The sequence below is a fragment of the Sinocyclocheilus grahami genome, unplaced genomic scaffold (assembly GCF_001515645.1).
Source record: "Sinocyclocheilus grahami isolate Dianchi unplaced genomic scaffold, SAMN03320097.WGS_v1.1 scaffold160.1, whole genome shotgun sequence".
Lineage (NCBI taxonomy): Eukaryota > Metazoa > Chordata > Actinopteri > Cypriniformes > Cyprinidae > Sinocyclocheilus > Sinocyclocheilus grahami.
The window spans coordinates 2,187,192-2,201,077 of record NW_015505339.1 but is presented as its reverse complement, the minus strand read 5'-3'; the positions used below and the strand labels follow the sequence as shown (position 1 = coordinate 2,201,077).

Below are 13,886 nucleotides of genomic sequence, written 5' to 3'. Positions count from 1 at the left end.
AATATATATATATATATATATATATATATATATATATATATATATATATATATATATATATAATTCATCAATGTGAAAACAAACCAAGTTCAGTCAATTTTCAAAACCAATGACTAATGTGCACAATCAGTATTATGTAAGTCAGTAAAATATGTATCTGAAAAAACAGAAAATAAACATCAGACACTGCTTATGATATACACATTAATTCAAAATGCATAATTTATCACAAAATAAAAGTTAGTGTAACTGCAGATTTTTTCCCTCAGCTACACTTTTCTCATGTTAGTGCTAAGAGAACAAACCTTACGAGTGCTTTATTGATTCCCATGTAATGCCACATCTTATGAAACCCCATCCAACACTCCAACACATTACCTCATTTAGCCAAAGGGCTTTGTTGAGGATAAACAGTTTCATTTGCACCCAAGAGCTGCCCAGGAATTCCCTAGCAATTTGCTCTTTGTGGTGTTGGAGTAAATTGCAGAAAAACGTGTGTATAAAGTATACACTTGGCATTAGCGAGTATGCAGTTTCTCATGAGGAGTATTTGTGTTTGACGGAGGCTTTCAATGTGTATCTCTGAGCCATTTTAAAATGTGTCCCTCGGTGTGTGTGCATCTCAAAAGATGTGGAACTGAATAAAGTCTGTCCCTGGAGAGTGTCTCGAAGGAGGCCGCTGCTAATTGTCTGACAACTGCAGCATGTTGCTCCTATTAATTCCCCAACAAGCGTTTAAAAGTGTTTAACCCTTCTGCTCTGCTGACTACAAAAGGTGAAGGTCTCTGAAGAACTCAGTTTGACCATAAATGATGGTTATGATTTAAAACATGCATGGAAATAATTAAAACAGCAGGAACGGTTTGTCCAAAAATGAATCACCCTCAAGCCATCCAAGAAGATACAGGTTTGTTACTTCATGGGAATTGATATGGAGAAATGTAGCATTGCATCATTTGCTCACCAATGGATCCTCTGCAGTGAATGGGTGCCGTCAGAATGAGAGTCCAAACAGCAGATAAAAACATCACAATAATCCACACCACTCCAGTCATTTGATTAATGTTTTAAGTGAAAAGCAGCAAGTTTGTAAGAATCAAATCAAGACGTTTTTAGCCTCAAACATTCAGACTAGACAAGTTTTTCACTTGAGAAAGCAACATTACGGATAGAGGACTCGTACTTTAGCATGGTTTACAGTTATTACAAACAAGCAACATTATGATGTCACCTTATGTTCCTGTTCTAAAGTTAAAGTCAGGTTGTGTATAAAGCTGTTCCACTCAAACACTTCACTTAGGCTTGATTGTCTTAATTGCATCTGTGTTACTGCAGTTTCCTATCCGTTTCTCAAGTACTTACTCACTTCCAGACTATAAAGAAGTCCTACAGATAAGGCCAAGCCACACTAAACATAAGTGTCACTTTTAGCCACCTCTAATGTGTTATCAGACCTCAGACAGACGCGCTGAATGGCCAATATGCCAAACTATAAAGTCCATTACGATAAAAGACGGGTCTATTTCTGGCAAAAGCCACAAAATTAACTTGGTATTGCGAGTCCATCTATTCCATTGCATCCATTATTTAATGTATTAACAAAAAAAAATGTCTGTAGAGCCTCACATCAACGTCACTATAAATGTTTAAGATAAATGTAAAAATCGAATTGAACCCTTAATTGTACAAGTTGTTATGTTTTAGAATTAAATTAAAATATCATTCAATACAGCAAAAAATAAACATGCATCTTTACCGACATGTCATATGAACTTTAAGTACTTAAATTATTCCTGCTTCAAGTTACACATGACAGCAAGTTATGACTTACATTCAGAATATAAAAATATTACATACATATATACACACATATATACTCTCAAGTTGAAAAGGGTTATGCACTGAACAGATAAGGGGGGTAAGCTTGTGATGCTTGTGTAATATTTGTGAAATGCACAAATGTCCAGCTTTGTACATGTCCATTGGTCGTATACTTTAATCAAAACACTAATATTTAAAAAAACACGAATAAACAAAAATGGACATCCTTGAACAAGTATGATAAATTAAGCTTCAAAGAGTGAGCTTGCATTTGCGCACACCAGATAAACTGTAAAATGTAGAAAGAAGCTGACTTATTCTTGCAGTCTACAACCAACGGTTTTCAAAGCCATGGTCATTTTTATAGAACAGTATTTACAGACCGGCGTGCGATGACTGGTTGTAAAGACCAGGAAGTACTGTGAATAAAGAGGACCTAACAAAGAGGCCTGCCTCGACTAAATAAGTTACATGAAAAGCATTTGAGACAAACAACAAAGCCCTGAATGCTCTCGAACAACCTAAATGCAAAACTGAATCATTATAAAAGTAGTACAGTGAGGGGGAAAAGTACATTTTCAACACCATTTCCAAGCTCTTAAGGTAAATAACTGGGACGCGCTTCATTAATATCTCTCCGGAACAGCTGTTTGGATTAAACAAACACAGATATTATTACAGGCTTCTGCCAATAATAAAAGTAAAACCTAAACAGATCTAGAATGAACTCATGAAAGCATATTTCTGCACTAATTTCCCCATGCATCTCCAAGCGGAGATGAAGAAAGAGACACTATAGAGTACAAGCTCATCTACTGAACCAGATAAACTGAACAGAAAAACAAACCGTGTTAAACCGTTGGCATTCTGAGGTTTATGAAAATGGTAATGAGACTCGTGAACAAAAGACTGATCTACGTCAATTGTAAATAAATGCAATGTGGGACACTAAATCCACACCTCATTCTTGATCATGGTAATCAGAAACCCTCCCAATGACAACAGCTACATTTTCAGATTCTAAATCATTCACATTATGTCACCCTTAAGTTATTGTAATTACTGCTAAGAACTGACCTTCCTTGAGCCCTGGAACACAACCCGTAAAAAAAAAGAACTGTAAAACATGTGAGATTATCATCACATAATATGCCAATGGAAACAGTAAGAGCTTTCGCGACATACATAACCCCAAACAAACAGACCTGTATTTCCTCATAAGCCTCGTCAACGGTGGTGACTTGGTGCTGTTCGTGTAAGGCAGGCTCATCACAGAAGAAGCACACCAAGCTCTTGTCACTTAAGCAGAAGAGCTTGACCTTTTCATGGTCCTTGCACGGGTACGAGTTCCTCTGGGCGTTCAGGATGGCGTCCAGAGGGAAAGCGGCATACCTCTCCACGATGTTGGAGAGCTTCAGGCTCGGGGACAGAAGGGGATCCGTGAAGGTCCTCCTGCACTCCGGGCAGTCTCGCGCCCCGTGATGCTCCTGTCTGCTCCAGTGCTCAGTGATGCACTTACGGCAGAAGTAGTGCTCGCAGCCGAAACTGACAGGGTCTTGATAAATGCTCAGACAAATGGAACACAAGAGCTCGTCCTTCAGACAGCAAGCCATTTGCATCTACGGAGGGGTCGGTCATGCACTGTGCAGGTAAGCAGGACGCACGAGTCTCTCAATCAGCTGGGCTCTTTGAGGCTTGAAAATGTTCCTCGACTGATTCCTGAAAAAGAGCGTAAGACAGACAGACACTGTAAAGATGGTTCTGCAACAGGCATACTTTGATAAGTTTGATATTAGACTCTCGGATTATCAGGTATAAAAGACTTTAGACACGGACTTTGTCCTAAATGATCATGAATTGATGAGCAAATGCAGATAAAGCTGATTGAAAGTAGACAAGAAAATGTCGATACTCCTTAATTAAAAAGAGAACGGTCTGAAATCTGATTACTTACTGGACTCATTCCGCAAGATTAAATAGTACCTTATCGAGCCCGTTAAAAAATAATGACATTTTCATTTAAGACTGTTAAAGGATACTCCCTGGCTAATTAAAGACATTCATTTCTAAAAGAATTTTATACAGATGTCATGCAGTCACAACCGACTCAACTATCAATCAAATGAATCAAATTAAAAGAATCAAATGAATGGAGACCCAACCTTGCTTTGAATTAATGAATGAACGATTAAATGTCTTTATACAAATAATGTTTAAATAATCTATTTTGCAATACCTTTTCCTATTTTTATTCTTTATTTATATTTTCCTATTATTATTATATGTATTTGTTTATTTGATTTTTTAATTTTTATCTATTTTATCATAGGTTTGGGCATCCATAATCGTGCAAAAACATTTAAAAAAAGAACTTAATGTATTTAAAAATCAGAAATCATTCAACATTATATTCCCTCGCTACTTACTAATTCAAAACATTATAAAATCGTTCAATTTATACACGCTGCCACTCAGTCACCGTAGACATCCACTGAATTCAATATAACAAATCTGAATTGATTTGAATTGCTAAATTAGGTTATAAATACTGTCACCATAGACTTCCACTTAACTTAACTGGATCTTAGTCCATTTAAATCAGCGGTTTACACAGAAAGCTCCTGTACACCATGGCAATTGCAGAAAAGTTATAAATATCACTGCTTTGTTTAAAAAAAACAGCTTTTTAAATAATTTCTCTTCCCTTTTTCCATTGTTTTCTTTTGACTGTTTATCCAAGCCGGCTGCTAAATAATTAGCCAGCTAGCAGGATGTGTAAACAGATTTCCTATCTGTTTGGTCCTCTCCGAAAACGGACATTCTCGCTTCTTTCACTTACCCTAAGCGGTCCAGACGCGGTGTACAGTGGAAACAGCCGACTGTCACATAATTGAAAGAGCAGGTCGTGGTTTTACTGAAACATTTTCATCAGGTCAGATTGTTCAAAGCTGAAGAGCGACCGCACGCGCGCAGCTCCTCTCAATCGCACTGCTCTACTCTCGATCCAGAGGCGCACAGCAACGGGGCGAACCAACTCTACAGGGGACACACACACACACACACAAACAGATGGCAAGATAAGACAGCTCTCTCGGGACTTTGACTCGTGCTGTAAAGGAATGAAGTAAAGTACACACCTTTCATTTGCGTTTGTCATCTGGGCTGGATTCGTGAAAGATATAAGACATGTTTACACGGGTGAGGGTGAACCCCTCCCGCGGCTGTGATGGTACAGCCCTGGCTGCCTCATCATGGGCAGTAATGAGCAGATGATAATATCAGAGTGATTGCTCGCACTCTGCTGGCGTGTGTTTGTAGGTCGACGCGAAATGTGAGTTCAGTAGACGAGTAAATTGTTTAAATGAAAGAAAACATCTCAAAATAATTATAACATTTAAAGTATTACTTTTAACATAATTATAAAGTATAGACAAATCAATGATCAGAAAGAATCAGCATGTTTTGATTTAGTTTATGGTGTTCTTAATCTGCAATGCATATTGTCAGCTTTTGTTCAGGCTTCGATGGAATTATATTATAAATATTATATTAATAAATTATATAATACACATACACGAGCCCACTAGCTGTATATTATTATAGTTATTATATTATTATAGGTAATAATAATTATTAACTATAAATATTTTGTATATTTACATTTTGTATTTCTTTTTCATTTTTTCATTGGTTTATTACATAGTGTAATATTTAATTTAAAATAATAAATCATTATTAATAAAGAAAATTATAATTAACTATGAACTCAATTACATTACTCAAAACTAAATCATTAAATAAATGTTGAAATATGTAAATAAGTTGTTAAATGCATAATTATATCATTAAATGCATAAGTAAATGCATAAATGAATGAATCAATCAATCAATGTATGAGTATTTATTTTTATGCATTTATGCATTTAATTATGTATTTAACGATTTATTTATATATTTCAACATTTATTTAATGATTTAATTTTGAGTAATTTGGCCCTCCATGCATAATAATTATTTATTAATTAGATATATACAAACCCAATTCCAAAAACGTTGGGACACTGTACAAATTGTGAGTAAAAAAGGAATGGAATAATTGACAAATCTCATAAACTTATATTTTATTCACAATAGAATATAGATAACATATCAAATGTTGAAAGTGAGACATTTTGAAATGTCATGCCAAATATTGGCTCATTTTGGATTTCATGAGAGCTACACATTCCAAAAAAGTTGGGACAGGTAGCAATAAGAGGCCGGAAAAGTTAAATATACATATAAGGAACAGTTAGAGGACCAATTTGCAACTTATTAGGGAGGGGATGCCACACAGTGGTAAACATGGCCTTGTCACAACTTTTTTGGAATCGGGTTTGTAATATTATGTAACATATCATATGATAGCAATATTCTAAAATAAAAATAAACATAGGGGGGAGAAAAAAATTATATTAAAAGACAATTACTGCAATTAATGCTAATGTATTTATACATCATGGTAGAATTTGTACTGGTTTTAATTGTTTTTTTCAATATTATATTGATGAGAATCACGATGCAAAGAAAAAAAATAGCCCTAAACTAGACTTATAATATATATATATATATATATATTTTTTTTTAATAAAGGTGTTTTTCTAACTTTCATATTCTTCCTACTTATGAAGGCCGCAGGTCAGCAGAACAAGTTTTGCTCTAAACCATCTGGTGCATCACTGGTCAGCTGCATGACTGAATTACTGTCCTTATTATTGTCAAAGTGCTTTCAAAAAAATGCATTGCTTTGCTCATGCACCCACATTTCCCGACACCGCCTCACGTCTCACTTTAGAACCTGACCTTTGACCACCAAACCTTTTTGCTGAGTTATTCTGGTGCTCGTGGTTTGACTTGTGCCAAAACACATTTAACAAAGCAAAAATAAATAAGGATGTCTTCTACACCTGTCCCCATGCACTTTACAAGAAGAACGGCTGATTCATACGTTTCCTGCAGTTGTCGGACACATTCATCAACACTAGGCCTTGTTTATTTGTGTAGTTTCGGTGTGTGAAAAATCTTGAGGTTCTGTGGTTCATGTTCATTGTTTGCATCTCACAGTTGCAGAGCAAGCAATATGTGCAACACACCATGCGTTCATTATGAAACCGTGCAACAAAGATACTATTAGAATTCATTCATAGCTTGCATACATCGCATTGGAGAAGCGGTGTGCTTTAATGTGTAGACCGTTGGTTTGCTTCCCTACCTCAACCTGATGTCAGGATTTCCTGTCACAGTGTGCAGCGCAAACAAGCCATTTCCCACAAACAGAATGCTATCTCTGCTGTTTGCTTACTCATAATCATAACACTTGAGCTTTTATCACATTGCTGTGCTTTCACAACAGGGATGGATTGGAATGGAGAACGCAACTTTCTGAAATGACTCACTGCCAAGCACCTATAGGGTTTCGGTATGCATTGTTGGCTCTGTTAGAAAATAAACTTATGCGCTAGTTTATTTAAGCTGTCCACTCACAGTGTCCAACAGTGGATTTTTTTCTGAAACCATCCCAAGTAATTTTTAATGTCACATCGCAATTTATCATTTATTCTGTGATGGAAATGACACACTAAACTGAGGAAAACTGTGTAAAAATGGATTTACACAAAATAAAAAAATATTTATTTTATATATAATTTTTAGAATAAATAATTATACATATAGATACATACACACACACACACATAACACAGAATTGTTGACATTTTTGCAGATTTATTAAAAAAGAAAAGAGTGATGCAATGCTAAAATAATAGCTATAATAATAAAAAAGTAATAGACAATTGTGAATAGTACTGTGCTTTATAAAAGTGCATATACAAAAAATGTACAAAAAAACATTCATTTACAAGTTGAAAACCATTGTTTAAAAAAAAAAAAAACTAAAAATAAGTATATACATAGCCTGCCATAACATTTGACAATATACTTGGCAATGCAATATATACAACATGTTGGTTCTCCATTGTAAAATCTTCAGATATAATATAGAAGAAATGTTTGGATATATAACATCTAAAAGTGTTGGACAACCTGTGCTGTAATAGAAGGCTGTACTCATTTTTCATTCATCTCACATAATCCCACAAAACACATTCAGTGAGTCTATAAATGATATGACAAAATATAAACAGTATGACAGTAGAACACCTTGGAAATAAGGCAGGTAGAGAAATTATCAACCACTGGGTGGCGTTAGCTTCATATATCTACAGTATATATATATAGAAATATCATTGATTTAGTCTCTCCAGGGAGGTGTAAAAACGTTTTCCTTATCAAATGTCAATGACAATTACTGAAGAGAGATAGTAATCATAACACTTTACAATGAAACTTCACTAATAAAAAAGAATTTGCACTAGTGGTCGACCAATATGTCAATAGGGCCAATATTTGGGATGTTAAATTATCAGTATTGTCAACTTAACCTACTTAGTTTTGGGCAATAGACTTTTGGCATAAAATCTAATGCAAATTATTACTTTTTTAGGGGTGCCAGCAATTATGTGCAAGTGCAATTTACTCGAAACAAAACTAAATCTGCCTTCAACCACCCTGCTCTTCAGATACAAGCATCGGACGGAGAAAAACACCAATTAGCGCTTTAGTAATAGGTGAGCTTACACATCAATCTATTTTACATGTCAGACTTGCATATTAAAAGAATAGTTCACCCAAAAATGAAAGCTTGCTGAAAATGAATTCATCCTCAGGCCATTAAAGATACAGACGAGTTTGTTTTTCATTGGGCCACATTTGAAAAAAATTATCATTACATCATTGGCTCACCAATGGATCCAAAATATTAGTCCATCCATAATTCCTAACAACACTTCCTCCAGTGAAAAAGTCCATCCCCTGTTGTCCTCTCACATTAAAATCCACTAACATATTTGTTCAGAACTGTGATCAGTGCATATTTCTCTCCTGATTCAGACGAGGCGACATTTTCACTGGAGAAAGCAGTATTATGAATAGAGGACTCATATTTTAGCTGGAAGTGGCAGTTTGAAGTTAAAAACGTCTTCATGATGGGTTTGTTTCACAGCTTTTGACGTCACAAGATGTTTATTGATGGACTGAAGTCGTGTGGATTATTGTGATGTTTTTTGCAGCTGTTTGGACTCTCATTCTGAAGGCACCCATTCACTGCAGAGCATCCATTGGTGATCAAGTGATGTAATGCCACATTTCAAACAAACTGATCTACATCTTGGATGGCCCGAGACCCAGCAATTTTTATTTTAAGGTGATTAAAAAAAAATTAAATAATGCAATACATGTCTTTTTTTTATCTGTTTAACATTACATTGCATTTAGGAACTCGCAAGTGCATTTCTCTATACGTATACATTTGATCAGTGCAATCAGAAGGCACACGGGTCGCTCTCCTGCACTGACTGCAGAGCTTCTTTGCCGTCCTCTTGCTGGCAGGATATACAGACCTCTTCTTGAGAAAGCGGCACCGGAGCTTCAACATGGGGTGTCCGTGCGGATGTGTTGAGAGGGATGGAGCAGGACGCTGTCGTCGGGTTCAGCTGGCAGTTGAAGGTGGCCGTGATGCTGAGATTGACCATGGGGCTGGAGACAGACGGCTGCTCCGGCATGGACTCCTCTTGACTGGTGCGCTCCATCCAATCAGCGCTGCTGTGACTTGAGTCTGGCTGACTCTGGCTGTCCGATGAAGTCATGGACGGCTCCTTCTGGCACCTGTCGACGGGTAACAGGCGCTGATAATCAGGTGTGCCGCTCTCGGAGGCATCTTGCTCCAGCTGAAGAGAACAAGAGATGGGAAAGCGATGAAATGAGTATCCCAAAATGCAATGTGCTTAATTTGATATGCCATTCAATCTTTTTTCCACATTATTTGATTAGACTAATGCAAAACAACCGCATTTAGTTCTTAGGTGATAAATGCATGACACTCTGAGTAAAATATGCAATGTGGAAATGAGGTCATGTGACAAATTAGTAATGTTTGAAGGATTTGTTGTTGTACAATATACAGAGAAGACAGATTTTGAATAGCATACTACCTTTTCTGAAATAAAAACAAAAAAGCTGAAATAGTAAGAGTAGTATGCTAGTTTGCTATTCCTTTAAATGGAAGAAAATAAGAATTACACTCTTAATACATCTTTATAGTAGGAGTAGTATGCTATTTCTGTCTATGAAAGAAAACAAGATATGTATCTATATTTAGCAGAAATAGTAAGAGTAGTATGCTAGTATGCTATTCCTTTCTATGGAAGAAAACAACTACTGTGCATGCATAATTATTAGGCAAGTTGATCATATTTTTTTTTATCAATTCCAAACCACATCTTTTAATTTTGCTGAAAGATGCCTTATATTCACATGGGCCAAAAAGAGATCTAACACACTAAAAAGTCAAAAATAAAGGTGAAGAATTCTCTATAAGGAGTCTCTATAAGTACAAGGTGTCAGGTTCTCAGAGACTTTGCTAAAGGAATCCTGAAACATGAGCCCCGCTTCATAAGAATCACAAGATGAAGTGTTGTGAAGTACAGAAGAGGTTGAGAGGGACTCCTGGGGGACCAGCACTACTTCCTCTTATATCACTGTTTATCACAAGAATTCATCTTCCAGAATTTTTCAGTAAGTTTTGGGAGTTCATTTTAAGTCCAGGTCCATCATGCTCATTGTTAGTAGCAGATCACACCATGACTTCCTCGCCACCGCCTCTGTTGTCTGACTTGAACTGGTGCTGGTACCTCAAGAGTCACTCTCAACCTCAATCTGTCCTTCCTTACAAATCAGTCTTCATGTACTTCAAGACACTTCAGCTTACTTCAGGAGACTCCAGGTCATCCGTTCTGGAAAACGGTGCTACTGGAGATTAAAAGGTTCCTGATTGTTTAATTCTTCACCTTACTTCTTTAAATCTTTAGCAGTTAATATCTTTTTTTTGTGACCCTGCTGCCCCAAGGAGCAATTTCTTGTCCAACAGTCACACCTTAATTTTGCAATTTTGGTAACACTTTAGTATAGGGACCAATTCTCACTGTTGCTTATTAGCATGCTTATTATTATTATTAACATATTGGCCGTTTATTAGTGCTTATATAGCACATATTCTGCATGACCACATTCTACATCCCTAACCCTACCCAATACCTAAACTTAACAACTACTAACTATTAATGAGCAGCAGATTAGGAGTTTATTGAGGCAAAAGTCATAGTTAATAGTTAGTTTGTTAATAGCGAGAATTGGACATTAAAATAAAGTGTGACCGCAATTTCTATAGTATTTCATCCTTCTCATGGGCATTTAATAATTAGTGACTTTTCAGTGTGTTGAATCTCTCCTTTTTAGCAACATGCATGCTCAATAACTATGCACACCTGAATATAAGGCGTTTTTCACTATATATCACTTATAAATGATTATATACAAAATTAATAGTAGTTATTAAGATTGATGTGGTTTGGAATTGGTAAAAAGTGCTTGGAAATTTTTTTTAAGAATATCAACTTGCCTAACAATTATGCACGCAATGTATATTTTTGCATGGCAGAAAAAAAATAGTAGTATGCGATTTCTTTAAATGGAAGAAAATGAGATGTACTCTTGCTATATCTTTATATGGCAGAAATAGTAAGAGCAGTATGCTACACTGAATTAAATTAACAATAAAAATCACCTTCTTTAATAGTGGTTTGCTTTTTCAATGCAACTTGTTTGATAAAGCAGCACCAAAATAATTGCTTTGTACATAATATGCAATACGAACTTGAAAGCGTACCTTGTTGGCATCTGTGATCGGAAACTTTTGTAAACCTGCTGGAGGAACAAAGTGAAAAGACTTTGGTGACTAAGGTGATCATTTCGCATAATTAATGATGCTGATTACAAGAGCAGCTAATCTGAATCTAAAGTGCTGATAACATTTAACTCAGCAACCGAAATCATTTTTCTGATCTCAGTCTGTTAAAATTTAAATGAAAATGCCTACAGTACCTTTCCTCTTTCGTAACTTGCAAGCGATAATCACCGTCACTGCCAATGTCAGCAAAACCAGCACGCACACCACAATGACTGGAGAGCACAGAGAAAAAGACAGAATCAGAGAAGAAAACCCAGTTGAAGAACAATGAAAGGTCAACAGTGATAGCAAGGGAGGAAGGAAATGTGAAAAATTCAAGTAATGAACAAGAAAAGCATCAAAAAGTCACTCGTTGGCAGATATATAAATAACAAACTCATAACATTGATTAATGGTTCACTTACAAAAGTACCATGTTTTATGAATATGGTACTATTATACTATTCTTTAAAGCACCTCCATGAAGTACAATTTAAATACTATCACTCATAGAGTGCAATAGTCTGGTTCTAGAAAAATAAAAGTCAAATTTTCTCCAGAAGGGAAATGCTTTTTTAACGATAACTCACAAATCTTAAAAAAAAAAGACCTGCTGTGAGCTACAATGGCATATGCTGTTGCTGAAGCCATCAGCCTGCGTTTTTTAAATAATCATGTTTATCAGCAGAATTCCAGATGAAAAACTACATCTTCCTCATTGTGCAGAGAAATTTCCAGTAATTGGGGAACTGCAAATTGCGCTAAAACGACTCTTTGCGAATGAAGCATTGCGAATTATATAAATCCAGCTAACAAAAATATGTTCTAAGAACATTCCCAGTGAGTTATGAAAATGTTATTTCTGAATGTTCTCTAAAAAGTCAAAACTTCAACTTTTTAAAATGTTTTAAAAATGTCATATATGAACATTAAAGGGGTCATATGATGCTGCTAAAAAGAACATTATTTGTGTATTTGGTGTAATTAAATGTGTATATGCGGTTTAAGTTTCAAAAAACATATTTTCCACATACTGTACATTATTGTTCCCTTTCATGGGAACTTCGAACTGCGTCCTCTAGGGGTCGCTATGGGGAACGCCTCGTCGTGACCCGTGTCTGAAGCATACATTGAAAAAACACCAACTCGTTGGCTGGCGACAGGAGCTGCTACACATTCTCTTCTTCGTCTTCATTGACTGTTTTGTTTGAAGCGTGCATTTCTGTGGTAAGAGCGATCTCTATTTATCTCATTATGGCGAGCACTAGCAAAGCATTTAAGGATGTGTGCATCCATGTTGACGTTGTTTAACATCTGATGACACACACACGATCTATGCGTTGTTTTGTTTGGGCAAAGAGCACGCACGCGATGTCTCCGAGGGGGCAATCGGCGTGCACTGCGAGCGTTTTTTCCAAGGGGAAATAAAAAAAAGCTCCGCTCTCGTTTGTCTCTCTTTTCGAGGAAAGAGGGTCAGCCATCTGCTTCCCGCGATCCAGGACCCGCCGCTGCTGAGGCACGGAAGGGAATGAGCTCGTGGGGATCGCAGGTGGATCTGGTCGTTGAGTTTGAAGGGGGGTTTCCCTTTCGTGATAGTCGGCTGTGCACGAGAGTGAGCCGCTGGAGGATGATGTTATTTCATTAACATTGTCTGATTCAGGGGCCATTGCTCTGCTGGGATCAGCCCAGCAAAAGCAGGAAATAGCTGAGGAGGGCAAAGAAGCTGAGGCTGAGCCTTCCCAATTCTCCTGCCCTGCATATGATGAGCTTTTGGAAATTATGGATCGCGCCTGGGCGAGGCTTTACTTGCCGTGAAGCGGGTGAAGAAGTGACGTCGCGAAATATCTCGATGAACGTTATTTTTCTGGCCATAAACCCTCCAGCTCAGGTGAGCCTTCCTTTCTTCCTGTTTTTTCATATAAAGATTGAGAAGGAATGGAAGAGGCCATTTTTGTTCACGCATCCATCGATTCCAGCAAACAAGTTATGCCAACATCGATGCGATGCACAAAAGCGGTTATGAGAAGATGCCCCTATAGAGAGACGCTGGTCAACTATCTCTCTATGGGTGAGACGTCCTCTAAGACTCCCTTCCTTGACATCTCGCTCGGATGCCAGGGCATACGCAGCAGCAGCAGGTCGGGCTGTCGCTTCATTGCACACGATGGTGATGCTCCAAGCATAT

At 36.9% G+C, this 13,886-nt stretch overlaps 2 protein-coding genes across 2 annotated transcripts in view; both read right to left on the bottom strand.

The window, feature by feature from the left end:
- The window catches only part of LOC107592894 (E3 ubiquitin-protein ligase TRIM62-like), a 56,475-nt gene extending 51,618 nt beyond the window's left edge, over positions 1-4,857 (bottom strand). Inside the window, exons 1-2 of the mRNA XM_016282469.1 lie at positions 4,661-4,857; positions 3,027-3,540 (exon numbers count right to left, since the gene is read on the bottom strand). Of these exons, the coding sequence (XP_016137955.1) occupies positions 3,027-3,440 (414 nt within the window). The 5' untranslated portion in view covers positions 3,441-3,540; positions 4,661-4,857. The remainder of the gene's footprint in view (positions 1-3,026; positions 3,541-4,660) is intronic.
- A 4,253-nt stretch (positions 4,858-9,110) lies between these two features.
- Positions 9,111-13,886, bottom strand: part of LOC107592893 (tumor necrosis factor receptor superfamily member 1B-like) — a 16,208-nt gene continuing 11,432 nt past the window's right edge. Inside the window, exons 8-10 of the mRNA XM_016282468.1 lie at positions 11,857-11,934; positions 11,642-11,676; positions 9,111-9,644 (exon numbers count right to left, since the gene is read on the bottom strand). Of these exons, the coding sequence (XP_016137954.1) occupies positions 9,240-9,644; positions 11,642-11,676; positions 11,857-11,934 (518 nt within the window). The 3' untranslated portion in view covers positions 9,111-9,239. The remainder of the gene's footprint in view (positions 9,645-11,641; positions 11,677-11,856; positions 11,935-13,886) is intronic.